This window comes from Trichogramma pretiosum, unplaced genomic scaffold (genome assembly GCF_000599845.2).
Source record: "Trichogramma pretiosum strain Unisexual culture from Peru unplaced genomic scaffold, Tpre_2.0 scaffold186, whole genome shotgun sequence".
Taxonomy (NCBI): Eukaryota; Metazoa; Arthropoda; class Insecta; order Hymenoptera; family Trichogrammatidae; genus Trichogramma; species Trichogramma pretiosum.
In genome coordinates this window covers 73,632-91,660 of record NW_019640855.1, presented here as the reverse complement: position 1 = coordinate 91,660, position 18,029 = coordinate 73,632, and the positions used below count along the sequence as shown (strand labels likewise).

General features: G+C 43.8%; 2 protein-coding genes across 2 annotated transcripts; one reads left to right on the top strand and one right to left on the bottom strand.

Annotated features, from left to right (window-relative positions):
- The first annotated feature begins 3,014 nt into the window (after positions 1–3,014).
- On the top strand, positions 3,015–3,584 carry LOC111694667. The gene has a single exon (XM_023463615.1). It carries the CDS (start codon positions 3,015–3,017, stop codon positions 3,582–3,584), a length of 570 nt encoding a protein of 189 aa, XP_023319383.1.
- A 1,318-nt stretch (positions 3,585–4,902) lies between these two features.
- Positions 4,903–5,904, bottom strand: LOC106659238 (replication protein A 70 kDa DNA-binding subunit-like). Its single transcript, XM_014381666.1, has 5 exons — positions 5,792–5,904; positions 5,525–5,675; positions 5,258–5,462; positions 5,070–5,182; positions 4,903–4,986 (listed from the first exon to the last, which is right to left on the bottom strand). The coding sequence occupies exons 1-5, from the start codon at positions 5,902–5,904 to the stop codon at positions 4,903–4,905; spliced, it is 666 nt and encodes a 221-aa protein (XP_014237152.1).
- Between the last annotated feature and the right edge of the window lie 12,125 nt (positions 5,905–18,029).

Below are 18,029 nucleotides of genomic sequence, written 5' to 3'. Positions count from 1 at the left end.
AAACTAACTTTCCGAATATTAATCGTTCCGAATTTTGAACAAGACCCATCATAACCAACCCGCCGGTCATTGAGCCGTACACGCATCTACGACAGCAGTTGATCGATCGACTGTCATCATTGGAAGAGCAGCGCGTCCGTCAGCTACTGCACGACGAAGAGCTCGGTGATCGTCAGCCATCACAATTTTTGCGACACCTGAAATCGCTGGCTGGTCCAACGCCGTTGCAACCGAATCTCCTACGTCATTTGTGGCTGAGACGACTACCCGCGCACGTCCAAACTGTGTTGACAACTCGACCTGAGCTTTCGTTGGAGCAGCTTTCAGACGTGGCGGATAAAATCGTGGAAATCTCGCCGCTCTCCACCGTGCATGCAGTTGAACATGATTCTGAGCAAGTGAGCGCTCTCCGTTTTCGTCATCGTGAGAAGCCGCGAGCTCGTAGTCGCAGTCTCTCTCAAAGTTCTCGCCGAGATTTCCGTGGTTCAGCAGAGAATCAGAAGGATTTGTGTTGGTACTGTCGTCGTTTCGGAGATGACGCCGAGAAATGTTTATGCGATGTAAAAAATGGCAAAAACAGTCAGTAGCGGCGACTGACTGTCCTTCGTCCATCAGCCGCTTATTCGTTGTCGATCACTACACCAAAAAACAGTTCCTCGTCGACACTGGCTCGGATTTATGCTGTTTTCCGAAGCGTTTTCTTCGTTACCGTCGTGCTGTCGTGGACCTCCAACTCAGTACAGCCAACAACAGCGTCATCAAGACCTATGGATACATAAATCTGAAATTCAACCTAGGTCTCAGGAGAGATTTCATGTGGAAATTCATCGTAGCTGACGTATCATCACCGATCCTTGGATCCGATTTTTTGGCTCATTATCATCTGCTTCCGGATTGCCGCGATAAGCTTTTAATCGATATGTCGACTGGTCTCAATGCCATTGGGCACCTGCGCCCGTCTATGGAATGCAGTGTAAAAGCGATCGTGATATCCGCACGTCTCCAGGGCCGCCTGTTTCTTGTCGTCCTCGTCGTCTCGCTCTTGAAAAATTCAAGATCGCAAAGGACGAATTTGATCAAATGCTACAACTTGGTGTTGGCCGTCCATCGGAGAGCCCTTGGTCATCGCCGTTGCATTTGACACGGAAAGGCGTTAATAATTGGAGACCCTGCGGTGATTTTCGTTCCCTCAACAGCCGCACTCTACCCGATCGTTACCCTGTCAGACATATCCACGATTTTTCAAATGACATCGACGGCTGTGTGATTTTCTCTACGATTGACTTGGTAAAGGCGTACCAACAGATCTCTGTACACCCGGATGACATCTGTAAAACAGCAATCACGACACCTTTTGGCTTGTATGAATTTCCTTTTATGACTTTTGGATTAAAAAATGAAGGTCAAACTTTCCAATGCTTCATGGATGAAGTGACTCGTGGGCTTCCCTTTTGCTACGTGTATATCGACGATATTCTTGTGTATTCGCGAAGCAAAGAAGAGCATAAGCAGCATCTTCGTCAGTTATTTGCACGTTTACACGAATACGGCCTCGTTCTCAATGCTGATAAATGCAAGTTTGGTCTTGACTCCGTTCTATTTTGGGCTACACAGTATCAACTGATGGTATTCGTCCCCCTGCTGAGCGTATTCAAGCAATCGTCGACTACCCTCTACCCAAGACGGCTCAAGGTTTGCGTCGTTTTATCGGGAAGTTCGATTTCTATCGTCGTTTCATTCCTCATGCGTCTGAACTCGAAGCACCTCTCCACGGTGCGCTTAGCAATCCTCAGTTGAAAGGTTCTCAGCCGGTGCCTTGGTCACCGCAGCTTGAAGAAAGTTTTCAGCGTTGCAAGGAGGGCATCATCTGTCACGCGGTACTCGCTCATCCTCGTGTCGGAGCGCCCTTGAGCCTTTTTACCGACGCATCAGGCGTAGCTGTCGGCGCATGCTTGCAGCAATTTGTCGACCACGGGTGGCGCCCCTTGGCGTTCTTTTCCAAGAAATTACCTTTGAAAGAATGCAGTTGGCCTGCATATTATCGTGAACTTTTGGCAGTGTACGAAGCAGTTCAACACTTTCGGCATATTTTGGAAGGATATTCGTTCAAGATTTATACAGATCATAAGCCACTCATCCACGCATTCACGCTCAAGAAAGAAAAATTACTACCGATCCAATTGAATCAGTTATCATTCATATCGCAGTTCACCACAGATATAGAATATATTGATGGTTCAGACAACATCGTCGCGGACGCTCTCTCTCGCATAGAATGCGTGGCAGCAATCGAATCCACTTTGAATTACGAAGAATTATCGAAATCTCAAGACAGCGATGAACTCTTGAAGACTTTTCTCGGTGATCCTCATTCTTCACTTCAACTATAACAAGTCACCTTGCCTGGATCTACAACATCAATTTTCTGAGACGTCTCAACTGGAAAACCACGACCTTTTCTGACGGCACCATTTCGACGTTCAGCATTTCAAAAAATTCACGATTTGAATCATCCAGGTGTGAAAAGTACTTATAAAATGGTAAGTGCTCGTTTTGTGTGGCCTTCGATGCGAAAAGACTGTACTGCGTGGGCAAGGGCATGCATACCGTGCCAAAGGACTAAAATTACTCGACATGTTCATTGGCCGTTGGGAGTATTTTCGCAGCCGACTGAGAGATTTTCGCACATACATATTGATTTAATCGGCCCTCTGCCTACGATTCAATCTTGTAGGTATTGTTTGACCGTTATTGATCGATTTACCCGCTGGCCTGAAGTGTACCCTCTTAAGGATTCAACGAAGGAATCCGTTTGTAATGGTTTACTCAACGCTTGGATTTCTCGTTTCGGGTGCCCCAATGTCGTGACTGCAGATCGAGGTGGACAATTTACGTCGCACATGTTCAAGGACTTCACTAGCGTTTTTGGCATTCACCTTCGGTTAACGACCGCTTGGCACCCCCGGTCTAATGGCCTCATCGAAAATCTTCATCGACACCTCAAAGCAGCAATCATGTCGCATCAACACGAGGACTGGTTAGAAGCTTTGCCACTTGTTTTGCTAGGAATTCGAGCGTCATTCAAAGAAGATATTTCTGCGACTTCGAGCGAACTGGTTTACGGAGAACCTTTACGTCTACCGGGCGAATTTTTTAAATCCTCTGCACTGCCTGGGGGTAGTGATCCGTCTCAATTAGTCTCTCGATTACAGAACATTTTCTCGCAGCTACAGCCTACTCCAACATCTCGGCACGGTACTCCTCGAGTGTTCGTCTACAAAGAGCTGAAGGACTGCGAGTACGTGTTCCTTCGTGAAGGGCCATTTTTGAAAGCTCTGCAACCTCCGTATGCTGGCCCTTACGAAGTTTTGCGGTGTTCGGAGAAGACATTGGTGCTGAACATCCGCGGGAAATCCACGACTGTTTCCGTGGATCGTGTGAAACCCGCATTTTTATTGGGCGATCAACCTCCGTCGACTACCTCACACGTCTCGGCTTGTGTCTCTACGCGTGCTTCCAGTCCCGCATCTCCATCATCATCTACGCGGCGGACTCGTCATGTTCATTTTGCACCCACTACCTAGCGTACAGTACTGCCTAGGGGGTGGTACGGCGACGCACTTCAAGTCGTTCTTGCATGTACAATCCAATATTCCTATTGATTGTACATTGCCTTTTGTTTTGTTGTTGCTCGGGAGATACATAAATTCCTCTCCCCGAGTTAGTTAAGTTACGACTGCCACACCGAGAGGAACTCAATAAAAAGCTCTTTATACTCTCAGCAATATTTGTCGTTATTACACGTAGCTACATATATAGGCAGATATATGTATAATCGTTATAGATTAATTTTCATTTGCTTACATGAGTAACCTACGTAGAAAAAAGACTGACAATAAATAGAGACATAACATTTCAGTTGTACACTTGGCTATGATAACGCTGTACTATCGCAACGTTGTATAATACTTACAAATCAAGACCTGTAAATATTTAATACATCAGTGTGTATTACATTCGAAAAACAAAAATAACAATGAAAAAATAAAAAAATAAAAAAGTTAACATTACTTGTTGGGTTTTGGCGCTTTCGGACAGGGTTGCTGGAGTGAGAGAAGGGATTTTGAGTGAGAGCGCTCAACGAGCGGTGATAGAAGGTGATTTTGATTTGAATAAGAGCAGTTAGTTAGCAATAGACGGTCGCTACTCTCAGTCCAGCAACGGAGCTTTTGGAGCCTATCGCGTTAGGTCTCAAATTTATCGAACACTGTTTAATAAAGTTATAGTTTTAAAAAGAAAGGTGTGCATACTCTTGGCTTTTTCCCGCAACCCACAAGCCAGGACAGCTCATTGAATTTCTACGGCCCGCAGCGGCAACATTACTATAACAGTATTATATCATCACGCAAAGAACGTTAACGAGTCGTACTGTGTTAAGTTCACGTAATCAAGTAACATATAACACCATCGTTGAAAAACCACATTATTCAATGAAGCTAAATTAAACATGATACTAATAATAATATCAGTAACAAGTTCATAATTAATCTAGCAACGTACGATGCAATGTCATTACAACAAAGTTTATACATCACATACGCGTAATCACTAGCAACGTACGATGCAATATCATTACAACAAAGTTTATACATCACATACGCGTCTTGGAGATATACAGTTAGTAATCAATTGTCTGGAAATAAACTGGCCAAAGCACCACTTAATCTGTGAACACAAAAACATAAGAACAAAAATGTTAGAAAATTTCAATGAGAACCAAAATTATGATTTACGAAGTATAAAACGTGGAAACTACATACGTTGCTGTCCTAGGATGTTCGTCATTGCACAAAATCACCGTTGACGCGTACGCCTTTAAGTTGACAAAGCCCATAAACTCGTTTATACCAACTCCTTTGAGGTAATAATGTCTTTGATTTTATAATTCCATCCCTCGGCCAGCTGGCTCCATATAGTCAGTTGTATCTGTACAAAACATTGAGTAGATTATAAAATTAATAGTTGTTCAGCATTAATAGACAGTGATGAGTAAAAAAGTATATCCATACTGTATTTTTAGTTTCGTCAATCAAGGTAATAGCGCGTTTGATTAACAACGGCTGCTCAGAACGCGATGTAAGATTCTCAACTTCGCTGACCTTTTTTATAATTCCAACTACGTCTAAAAGCAAGATGGTATACAATTAAAATAGTAGATTTGTTCAATTAAAAGTGATCTACATAAATCGAAACTTACTTATTGCTTCGTTTGGTGGTTTATCGCATACCTCAGTGAAATTCGTGAAATACAATTCATAACTCGCTTCGACATCTGGCACATCATATACTTGCTGAACTCGTGAATCACTTACAATTTTAATCTCATAATCGTTATCGACTCCGTTTAATGTGCGATTCGCTGATTTCAGCTTCATATTGGATATGTATAAAACCATATTTATCTGCAGGCAACAAAAATTATTGAGAAACTTGCAACTAAAGTAAATTTTACAATAAAGTTTACCTTAATCATTTGGAAGTATCTTTTTGCCTCGTCGTTGTAAGTCACGCAACGAACTATACCTGTTTCGTCTTGCAGGTCAAAACAGAATAGAGTACATCTATTGCACTCGCGTATTGGGGTGACGGTGACAACTTTCTCGACGAAACAAAATCTAATGGATACAAAAAATCATCGGTACAAGTACATGAATCACAGTGATTACAGCTTATATAAATGAATGAATGAACGATAGAAATGCAAGCAAAAATTATATTAAAACGCACTCACTTTTGTATCATAGCCTTGATATTAACAATTTTATCGCTGCGTGCGTTATCTTCGTCGAATTTTACACTTTTTAGAGGAGATGGTGGTGCGTCTTCAACTTTGCGTTTTCCCATTTTGAGGTTATAACTGGTCAAGTGTTCACAAAGCAATGAGCACGCCGTCGCAAACTACGCAGTGCACGCTTGTGAAACGCCTATTCCCCTACCAAAACTCTTATTCCATTCGCACAACAAGAGACAAAGACCAAACGCAGATGCGATAAGAACTGTGATCACTATGATACATGACGCAGTTCCCATGAACAAACATAGTATCGCCAAGAAATCGGCATACAAATTGCAAATACACTGAGATTCAAGTATTAGAATAAATATATATAGTTGTTGAAAATATTCGATTGATGCACACTAGAGTTGTATGTAAGCCATTAGGAACTGATATCTCCGTGCGATTATTAGATTTGAAAATTTGGAGTGTAATGTCTCATATATATTCACCGAATTCTCGCATACGTGGAATGCGGAGTGTGTACTAGCGGCCTATTGAACGTAATGGAAAAATTATCTCGTATACGACCTTAATGTATTATACATGTTAAGCCAATTTTCAGTGTACAATCAGCAAATTTTAAAAACAAACACATTTTAAACAAACGTCGCTCAGCTTTATGCAACGAACGTTGCCACTAGTAACTACATAAAAAAATTACAGGTACTCTGCAATGGATAAATTTAGTACGGAAAGGAATCAAATTTGCCAAATGGTTTTTTGTATTATTTTCTATTCCAGCCATATTCCAGCAGTACATTTTTTAAGGTTTACCTTCGCATTTCACAAATGGTTCTTTCTTCTATCAATCTTGAACATAATAAAACTGATTGGGATTAAAATTTAATTCAACAATTTACTCGAAAAATACGGCATTAGCCACCGTAAAACGCCACCGTACTCGCCGCAATGTAACGCCGTAGAACGCGCAAATGGAGCAATAAAAACCATGATAGCGCAATACACCGGAGATAACCACAAAAAGTAGGATAAATACATACCCGAAATAGCGTTCGCATTCAACTCCGCGACAAACGAATCGACAGGTTTTTCACCCGCATATCTTAATTTTGGCCGAGAACTACCGCCACCTGGCAGTGAATGGCGAAAGCCTGGAATAAAAATCACCGAAGGGGACAGAATAGAGAATCTGCAAGACGCGATAGAATTAGCGCGAATAAATAAAGCGATGAGTTTCCAAAAACAACAAAAATATTACAACTTACGCAGACGGGATTGGAAACCTAAATTAAATGACAAAGTTCTCAAGCGATCATACGTTTTGTCTAACAAAGTCGAGAACAAAAACGCGAAGCTATCACAAAAATACGACGGACCCTACACAGTCCACAAGGTCGTGTCACCGGTCATTTTCGATCTCAAAAGGAACGGGAAAATTACGAACCTCATTCACGTAAAAGACCTTAAGCTGTTCTAGGACTAAAGTTTTTTGGTTACAGTTACAGCTGCACTTACGCACAACACACCGACCCGACAGTGACGAACGTTTTCCTTTCTTTCTTCCATAACCTCACTCCTTTCTTTCGCTCCCTCCTTTTTTTTCTCGACATGGACAGTTTTACACCGGAACAATTGGAGCTCCAGCAGGAACTCGACGCATTAAACGAGGTGATGATGCGGAACCTGCTGGAGACCCCGATGTCCGAGGAGGACTGGACGACGCTGACAGAACGAACGACGGACCTGACCATCGACGATACGCCCCCGACGAGACCATCCATGACGGAGTGGCGTACTCCCGTGCTCATCGATATGGAAGAACCAACTTTCTCCAACCGCCGCCGCCAGCAAGTACATGAGTGGAGAAAGTCTTTGAAACGGAAGGAACACGAGGCGGCGGACAAGAGAGCACGGGAGGGACGGACCATGGTGACGCGACAAGTACCCGGCGGCCCTCTGGTCGAGGTTCAGCTGGGTGCAAAAAAATGGGTCATCCGACACAAGGGAGGCAAACAACTACTACGAATTGACCCCAAGACCGGCAACATACGACACGTGGGACCACTAAGAGTATTTTATTTTTTTTTATTTTTTTGTGCTGTCCTGTAAAAGGAGAGTGAAAACTCCGGTAGTTTTCAGCCTCCTGACCGGGGGGGTGATGTGACGACCACGTACGTGGCCGCACGAACACTCGTCTGCTACGCGATCAGCTGAGCGAGCCGCGGAGCAGACGAGCGCGCCGCTGTAGGCCCCACGCATGTACTCGCGTTGCTAGGCAACGCGCGGCCCCCACCGCTGGCGCCCGCCTATATAAGCAGGTGACTTGCAGCGGTAAGGCAAATTTGGCTCTGGCCAAAGCGAGCGACAATCGTGAGCACACGAAGTGAGAAGCTTGATTCTTGATACGTGAGCACACGCATCAAGCAGTGTACGTTAACACACGTAACACAATCATACCTTTCCGTGCGTGAGCACACGCACTCTCTCCGACTCTCGTGGGCACACGTGAGCATCCCCGACCCGATCCCCGTACCGTTCCTCCGTTCCTCACCGACCGACCCAAGGCTGTTTATGTGTGACACTTGTTTCGATAGATAGATACTTATACGAACCGACACTCACTTTGTTCCAGGTACCGACTGTCCGGTCCTATCCGACCAACGGGTCATCCAACGCACCTGTGTCCGCTTTGCCTGTCACTACTTGCTTGGCTATCATAGATCAATCTTTGCTAATTGTTAATATTGATGAATCTTTTGTTGCTTACTAGTTTCACTCACGTTATCAAAGATATAGCTTTTCTTATTTCTTTTGCAATCAAAGTAATACTTTTCTTTGCTTTCTGCTCTTTTTAACTAAACTCAAATCCTTTTGTTTGCTTGATTTATTTGTTATATTTGTAAATAATTAATCGTTAGTTAATTAATTAAACAACAAATACTTGTTACCGAACTTTTACGACTTATCATTATAAGCCCCCACCAGATCCCACCGTTACAACGCCAGTGCTGTCGCGGACGATGGGCACACTGACGGTGCAGGTAGAGATTGATGGGCGTGTCGATACGGGGATGATGATATCTGTGACACTGTGATTGTGCCGAGCAGCTAAAGGCAGAAAAGTATAAGAAGAATTGACAGGCAATACTTATAGTGACGCAAATTAACAAACATATTATTTTGCAGGTCAATCGCCAAGGAAAGACGAGCCACCACCAAGAGCCAGACCGAAAGAATCACGAATTCATATGTCGCGCCGGATATAAAACTGTAAAAAGCCGCCAGAGCGCGCTGCGCCGGAAACGCGATGCGTGTGAGTAGGAGGCCGAGCGCGGCATTCACGTGTGGAACACGAGTGAGCGCGGACGAGTAACTTTTTTTTGCGAGATCTTTTCCCTGCCGAGCGAGTTGAGGCACGTGCGAGTGAGACAGAGAGTGAGGAGTGAAAAGTACCTGCGAGTACCGTGAGGAATTGTGTAAGAGAGGCGAGAGTGAACAAAGCAGTGAGGAAAGAGAGAGAGATTAACAAGTGCAGAAGTGTCGTGTGTGTGGAAAGCCGGGTACGAAACCGAGACTTTGGTCCAGGACCACCAGCCGCGACATCCACCAGTGTCGACCACCGTCGGGGCCCAAGCCGGACTACAGCCCAGCCGGGAGGTTTTTGCCAGAGCCGGATCATCATCACTAATTGTTTCGGTACGGTAAACATTATTTGCGAGGTGTGCGAGAGAGAGAGTGTATGCGAGTAGAACAAAAGCCGGTTGAGTTGCGCAAATCATTAAATTAAATTTTAACCCAATTATCAAAATAAATAACATAAAATAAATTTCTATTTATTTTTCTTTTCTACCCTGTGTTGCCTTCCTTTTCCCTTTTGTATTTTTCGCGTACGGCCCAGTCAGAGCCCACGCGTTCATCGAGCGGCGGTGGCAGGGCCTCGAAAAGCCACCGTGTCGCAATTGGCATCACCCTTGTGGGAACGCGAAGAAAGGCAACACATTAGAGTCGGAGTGCATGTGAGTGAATGACTAGAAAATAAGTTTAAACAAAAGTCGGTTCTTCCAAAAGTCGGAACGAAAAGAACGTACGCCGCCATTCGTGCGCGAACGTGTCGGGCAGTTTCGTGGAATCACGAGGCACGCCGTCACAGCGAACGCGCATAGCCGGGAAAAGACCGAAACACAACCACTCCAGTGGCATGCCAGAGTCGTGCATACGTGTAGAGATACGGACTACGCCTGAATACACGCGCCGCGTTTGACTTTTAGCCAAAACAAGCGCGGACCTGTTCGGACCGTATTCACAGCGATCAGAGTCGAACGTTCGAGTAGTTTCGCGAAGGATCGAGACTTACACGAAAACTTATTTTTACTAACAAACGACTAGCCGGATTCGTAGAAACGCGCAATTTCGTGGCACCGACAGATCACGTACGCACGCACAAGTAGCGAAGCGGCAGTGCCGTTTCGGCGAATACCGCCAGTAAGCTGCGCCAGAAAGTTTTCCCTCTTTCGGCGTATCAATATTTTTTTCCTAACAGCGAACACGATCCCACAAGCCAGACGAACGACTTACGCCAGAGTCCCAATGTCGTACGAGTTATTTATGCCAGATTTCTCGGACGCATATCGATACATATAGATCGATTGATATCTCCTACATTCGTGCCAGTATCATTGAACATATAGACCGAACGACAGTAAATAAGCCATCGCGCGAAGCCACGCTCATCATGGCCGACCCCGCAGATTACTGAACTATTTGATGACGGCGCGAGACAATCGTGCGTTGAAGCGTCAGATTCTAGCTCTGCCTCACACTGAAGTTGTGACTGAACTCCGCCGAATGAGAAAGAGCCTGGACGGATCGCTCCGAGTGCTACAAGAGAGATTACTGCGCGCAAAATTGCGCGAGAGCGAACACATCCGCGCATATGTACCGTGGTACCCAGCGGACGACGTTTTCGCCAGTCGCGACCGAAGCAAATAGAGGCATTTCTTCGACAAACGCAGCTGTGCGAAGAGACAGCTCAGCGCACGCGAACGATGTCAGCGAGACTGCGGCAGCCGAATTCATAGGAGCTTGTCACAAATGCCAGCGTGTCGGACACAGAGCGTCGGACTGCCCCGAGGTGCGTTTTTATAATTGCAATGAAAATGGTCATCTCTCGAGGAACTGCACAAACTGTCCGACGAAGCCGCCGGTAGCTTGCCAGTTTTGTAATGCGCCGAACATAACATTTTTAACGTGCCCGGCCTGCAGCACGCTACGCGAGAAAATGCAGGAAAACTCGAAACCGGGAGAACAACAGTCAAGCCCGTAAACGTTCTCCCGATAACATCGATACGGGACAGAGTGACGCCGACAGAGCCAGAAAAGTCGCTGAACACACAACTCGCACAGCCGGTAGAGCAGACGACGACGTTGTCTGTACATAAAATGCCCGAGTACAGTCGTCGCTCATGCCAGTCGGATAGACGATATCATTGACTTAGCCAGTATATGCAGCGAAAACAGACTTTTCATTGCCGTACAAATCGAACGTGAGAATGTCTCGGCGCTGATCGATCCAGGCGTGACGGGAACTTTACTAGGACCGAGACTCGCCCACTGACTCAGTGCGAAGCTCAAACCGAGCTCGACACTAGTCCGATCGGCCAACGGTAAAATTAGTCGAGCACTCGGAGCCGTGAAAATGACGTTCAGCGTGAACGATAGGTCGGTGATATTGAATTGTAAAGCGGTGCGAGAGATCGAACATGACATGATACTAGGTATGGATCTTGGTCGAGCGTTGGATGCAGACTTGCGTTTAGGTCGAAGACTGTGGCGAGGCAACGAAGGGCCCTGGCACGAATGCAGCGCGGACACGAGCACTGCGATACCGAGCTTATTCGTTGAGTGTGCTGCACTGAAAGTCATCGACGGTGAACACAGAGAAGCCATGATGAAATTAGTCGAACAGATACTCGCTCAGCGCCGAACACCTGCCGGAAAAACTGATCTGATCGAACATCATATCAAATTAATTGACGATGTGCCGATCAAACTGAAATTACGCCGGATGTCGCCAGTCATGTGGCAGACTGCAAAAACAATAGTCAAGAAGTGGGAGAAAGAAGGTGCAATTGAAAGATCAGCCAGCGATTATTGCAGCGCGCCCGTGCTTGTACGTAAGCAAAATTCGGATGAGTTTCGGATGTGTATCGATTTTAGAGAAGTAAACAAGAAAACCATAAAAGACGCCTATCCAGTGGCCAGCATGGACACCGTTCTCGATAAGTTGAGAAGAGCCAGGTATATCTCTAAAATCGACCTCAAAGCCGCCTATCACCAAATACCCGTGGAAAAAAGCAGTCGTAAATATACTGCTTTCGCCGTAGCCGGATCGGGCCTATGGCAGTTTTGCAGGTTACCTTTTGGTTTAGTCAATGCGCCAATGACATTTTGCCGGTTAATTGATCACTTGTTCGGGCCAGAATACGAGCCGCACGTTTTTTACTATCTCGATGACATAATAGTCGTCACCGAGGACGCAGACGCTCACCTCGAGTGGCTCGAAAAGGTGTTGCGTCGTCTGACAGACGCCGGGCTCGAAGTCAACATGGACAAGTGCGAGTTCTTCTGCTCTTGTGTGAAGTATTTAGGATATATGCTTGATCATGAGGGCCTCCGCATCGATCCAGATAAATTACGGCCGATATTGGAGTATCCAACGCCAGACAACGTGAAGCAACTACGCCGATTTTTGGGAATCGTCGGATGGTACGCTCGTTTTATCGAAGACGTGTCGAGCGTGAAGATACCTTTGCTACGACTGCTACGCCAGGAACAGCCGTGGGTCTGGGGAGAGGAGCAAAGAGAAGCATTCGATGCGTTAAAACGAGCATTGACAGTTGCGCCTGTATTAGCCAGACCAGACTTCGCCAAGCCGTTCATCATACAATGAGACGCGAGAGTTAAATTATCTGTTGATAATGTTTTGTTTCCGAAGTAGGAATTGATAGGATAACTTTATAACTTTATTTATGAAGTTAATTAATCAGTACTTTTATTTAACGTCTTTACTTGACGAGATCCAAGATAGAACTGATTGTCTGTCGGAGACAACTTACATATGATGTACAAGTTGGCGACGATCAATGAATTTTACATTCCTTTACCATTGTTAATTATGTTTATAACATGTATACGAAGAAGTCCCAATATAACTTACAATAGCCATAAATCAATATATCGATTATAAATAATAAAAGAATAATATGAGTATAAATGATATAAGATTAATATTAATATAATATATATTGTAAAGAATAGTTATTATTATATAACTCGAGCGGCATCGCAAACGGAGCAGTACTTGTACAAGAAGATGCTGATGGCGAACACCCGATTGTATACCTCAGCCGAGTCTTGACAGCGCCGGAACGAAACTATAGTACCTCAGAAAAGGAGTGTTTAGCGATACTCTGGGCTATAAAGAAATTACGTCCGTACGTCGAGGGCTACGAGTTCAACGTCATCACCGATCACAGCGCGTTACAATGGCTCCGCAATTTAAAGGACCCTACGGGTCGACTTGCCCGTTGGGCGTTAGAAATGCTGCAGTGGAACTTTCGAGTGATACATCGGAAGGGTGCATTGATGAAAGTCGCCGATGCACTATCACGCCTGAATGAGTCGGAAGAAATCGGTCGGAAGAAAGGAGAAGTAAGCCGTAGACAGAAAAAACGCCAGAGAAACCACGCCAGATAAAAACCAACGAAATTGCGCCAGAATAAAAAGTAAGTAAATGTCAATAAGCTGCTCGGTATCAGGTACCCGGTGAATCGACATGCAAGTCCAAGGGTTGAACTGCAGTCTGGCAGGGAGGACTGTGACACTGTGATTGTGCCGAGCAGCTAAAGGCAGAGAAGTATAAGAAGAATTGACAGGCAATAAGAAATGAGTGACGCATATTAACAAACATATTATTTTGCAGGTCAATCGCCAAGGAAAGACGAGCCGCCGCCAAGAGCCAGACCGAAAGAATCACGAATTCATATATCGCGCCGGATATAAAACTGTAAAAACCCGCCAGAGCGCGCCGCGCCGGACACGCTATGCGTGTGAGTAGGAGGCCGAGCGCGGCATTCACGTGTGGACCACGAGCGAGCGCGGACGAGTAACTTTTTTTTGCGAGATCTTTTCCCTGCCGAGCGAGTTAAGGCACGTGCGAGTGAGACAGAGAGTGAGGAGTGAAAAGTACCTGCGAGTACCGTGAGGAAGTGTGTGAGAGAGGCGAGAGTGAGCAAAGCAGTGAGGAAAGAGAGAGAGATTAACAAGTGCAGAAGTGTCGTGTGTGTGGAAAGCCAGGTGCGAAACCGAGACTTTGGTCCAGGACCACCAGCCGCGACATCCACCAGTGTCGACCACCGTCGGGGCCAAAGCCGGACTACAGCCCAGCCGGGAGGTTTTTGCCAGTAAACATTATTTGCGAGGTGTGCGAGAGAGAGAGAGAGTGTATGCGAGTAGAACAAAAGCCGGTTGAGTTGCGCAAATCATTAAATTAAATTTTAACGCAATTATCAAAATAAATAATATAAAATAAATTTCTATTTATTTTTCTTTTCTACCCTGTGTTGCCTTCCTTTTCCCCTTTGTATTTTTCGCGTGAGGCCCAGTCAGAGCCCACGCGTTCATCGAGCGGCGGTGGCAGGGCCTCGAAAAGCCACCGTGTCGCATATCATACTCGAAGCAGACTTTAAAAATTTGTGGCAAGTTGACACGTGTACGAGCGAACAACAGTGGCGAGTGCGTGGTGGACCGTAGCATGATTTTTATGCACTAAACGACGCGGCATTAGATATCTTCGTGGAATGCGCGGGATTATAAGTCGCGAGCGTAAATGAAATTTATGCGATCGGTGAAGTATTTGAGCGTGTGTACTAGACCGGGTCGTTTTTGCAAAAAATTTTTGTATCGCCTGGGCTCATGGCTGAACTGAAAGTTCATGGTTTCAGATGAAAAAAAGAGGGCTGCAGAAGTCAAAAAAGTGATCGGAACTGGTGTCGATAGGCTGTTGACGTTTAAAAACGTGCTTCGAAAATTTAGCATAATCGCTCTGAAAATGGAAATAATATAATTGATTGCTAACATTGCTCAGAAGGTAAAATTTATGTCGACAAGACGTTCTTATACGCATTTTTATGTGTAGAATCGAATTCCGTAGTCAGTTTTGACCTAGGAGGACGATTTCATTGAAAAAAATACACTTTTTCGATATCTTTATTCTGCGTAAAAAAAAATCGTCTTGTAAACGTTAAAAAATATACAGAAAAAATTTAGAAAATTTTTTGACACTGCTGAAATTTAGGATTTTTTATGACGATTTCAACGGTATATATTAGTATGAGCTTAAAGATTATTTCGATACCAAAATCAACGATTTTATCCCGAAGAACGACATGAAAAATTGAAAAATCGAAAAGCATATTTGTTTCGTCAAGAAAATGGCTGAGTATAATCACTCATGAAAAAAATTGCATGCAATTATCTGATAGGTTGTTTTCTCACTTTCCAACGCCGTTTACCGATTTAAATTAATGAATGCCGAGGCTGCTTGCGCGGCCTCTACTTACATTACTTCCGCTTCAAAACGAATTCAAGTTTAATTTAAATTTTCAATTTAGTTTTTATAATTTTGAGCTTAAGGTTCGGTTCACTAACAAATTTGTAGTTATATTTACGTAAGTTTATAAAAATAAGTGTACCAGAACACTACGACTTAAGATTTACGATTGTAGACATGTGCGCGAAGCTATACAATAACTCGAGTTATTATTTGACCGATCAACACGCATAAAAACGCAACGCGCGAGCGAGAGACAGAGACGCAGAAATACACAACGCTACATTGTACGTTTCATAGACATGAGTGCTGACTGCCGAGTACTGCTAGCCCGTGCTGGGCGTGTCGCAGCAGAAGCGAGCAAGCAGTCACTCGATACTGCCTGGCGTCGACCAATCACGGCGCGAGAAGCAAACAGACGCTACTGAGACTAAAAACCTACGATTATCGCGCTCACTCGCTCGCTCGTTTTTCACGGATTCACTAGCCTACCCAATGAGCCATAAGATGTTACACATCAAAATTTCGCAAGATTCGCTGAGGTACAGTGATTTTTGTACGGTACGTTTTTTTAAGCTTAAGATTCAACAATCGGAAAAGCTTGTTTTTCGATAAATGTTGTTTGCTCAGAATTATTTAATTTTAAGCTAAAAAAATGCATCGTACAAAAATAGCTTTATCTCAGCGAATCTTGGGAATTTTTTAAATCGTTAAACGGCGCACACTGTTACTTTTAGCGCAGAAATTGGACAAAATCAATTTTCCGACGCTAAAAGATAGCTAAAATAATGAGGGTGGCGTCATTTGAAAAGGAATTGCATGTACTTTTTGGGAAAAATGGTCCCGAATGGATTTCCAAGAGTCCACATCCCTAAAAAACGCCCGAAGCATGAGTTTTTTCCCTTATTTTTCTTATTTTTGACCGGCGTTTCATGGGAACTGATTATGATGAAAGTCTATATATTTTCTTCAAATGTAGAGAAAAATACCTTTATTTTCGTTTTTTAACGTGTTCCCAGGTGCTTTGTACTGAAAACTAGCTAAATTAATTGTTTACGGTAAATAACGTTAAAATCGCATCTTTTTTGCACCGAATAGAGCTCTGAAATCATCAAATCTGTCATATTTCTGATTTCACAGGACCCAGGAAATAACAGGTAGTTGCTCTTGACGTCCACTGAGATCATGGCAGCAAGTGTTTATTGGACCACGAATGCATATTTTAAAGAATAATAAAAGTAATCGACAAATTTCTAATATATGATAAGTAATTCTTATCATTTAGCGTGCAAAACACGCTATGTTTTTCATCATTTTGTTCATTTCAGCTGTAATCTTCAATTTTGTTTTTTCTTCACTGTTTATGAATGCATAAAGATCCATAATTGATAAAAAATGAAAAAAAAATTTTTAAGGATTTTCCCTCATATATCCCATATATAATGCTTGTGCGCGGAGGTGTTATTTGTTTACATCTTGCAATGATGTACCAAATACCTCATAGAACTACCAAAACATCTCGCCAGACACACCCATTCGTACTGTATTATAAGACGTGTTATCTATAATGTCTAAGATGCTAGTGCGTGGAGTAGCTGTGTTTACATGTAGCTTGCACGTATGTGAGCTATGTCAAAATAGCAAAACAATACATTTGAAGAGTTCATCGATTTCATTTAATGTGTTCATCGATCGAGCTAACTACGTCGATTTTCCGAGGAGACAGCTCTCGCGAAGTTTGTGCGCGACTATGTGAAGTATATATGGTGAGTCAGTGCGATGATGCACCAGAACGACCGCGCGACTGTATCGCAAGTGTAGGTGTACAGTTTTCAGCATTAAACTAATGTTAATACAATTGGTAGTCATTAGTTTGAAATAAAAAAAATTTCGCATTATCACCAGATCGTACGCAGTTTATCCTATGCAGCGTCTATTAGCTGCAGCAACTGATGCCACCGATGTGTTCATTGATCGAGCTAACTACGTCGATTTTCCGAGTAGATAGCTCTCGCGAAGTTTGTGCGCGACTATGTGAAGTACATATGGTGAGTCAGTGCGATGATGCACCAGAACGACCGCGCGATTGTATCGCAAGTGTAGGTGTATAGTTTACATTATTAAACTAATGTTAATACAATTGGTAGTCATTAGTTTAAAATAAAAAAAATTTCGCATTATTACCCATGCCTACATAGTTTGTCCTATGCAGCGTCTATTAGCTGCAGCAACTCATGTCATCGATGTGTTCATCGATCGAGCTAATTACGTCGATTTTCCGAGGAGATAGCTCTCGCGAAGTTTGTGCGCGACTATGTGAAGTATATATGGTGAGTCGGTGCGATGATGCACCAGAACGACCGCGCGACTGTATCGCAAGTGTAGGTGTACAGTTTTCAGCATTAAACTAATGTTAATACAATTGGTAGTCATTAGTTTGAAATAAAAAAAATTTCGCATTATCACCAGATCGTACGCAGTTTATCCTATGCAGCGTCTATTAGCTGCAGCAACTCATGTCATCGATGTGTTCATCGATCGAGCTAACTACGTCGATTTTCCGAGGAGATAGCTCTCGCGAAGTTTGTGCGCGACTATGTGAAGTATATATGGTGAGTC

Bases quoted from the DNA above. Each gene is read 5' to 3' on its own strand.
- LOC106659238 (XM_014381666.1), bottom strand. From the start codon at position 5,904: ATGGGAAAACGCAAAGTTGAAGACGCACCACCATCTCCTCTAAAAAGT. The intron at 5,676-5,791 runs GTGAGTGCGTTT...TGTATCCATTAG, and splicing joins ATCAAGGCTATGATACAAAA to ATTTTGTTTCGTCGAGAAAG. The intron at 4,987-5,069 runs GTATGGATATAC...TGTTTTGTACAG, and splicing joins TTGACGAAACTAAAAATACA to ATACAACTGACTATATGGAG.
- LOC111694667 (XM_023463615.1), top strand. From the start codon at position 3,015: ATGTCGCATCAACACGAGGACTGGTTAGAAGCTTTGCCACTTGTTTTG.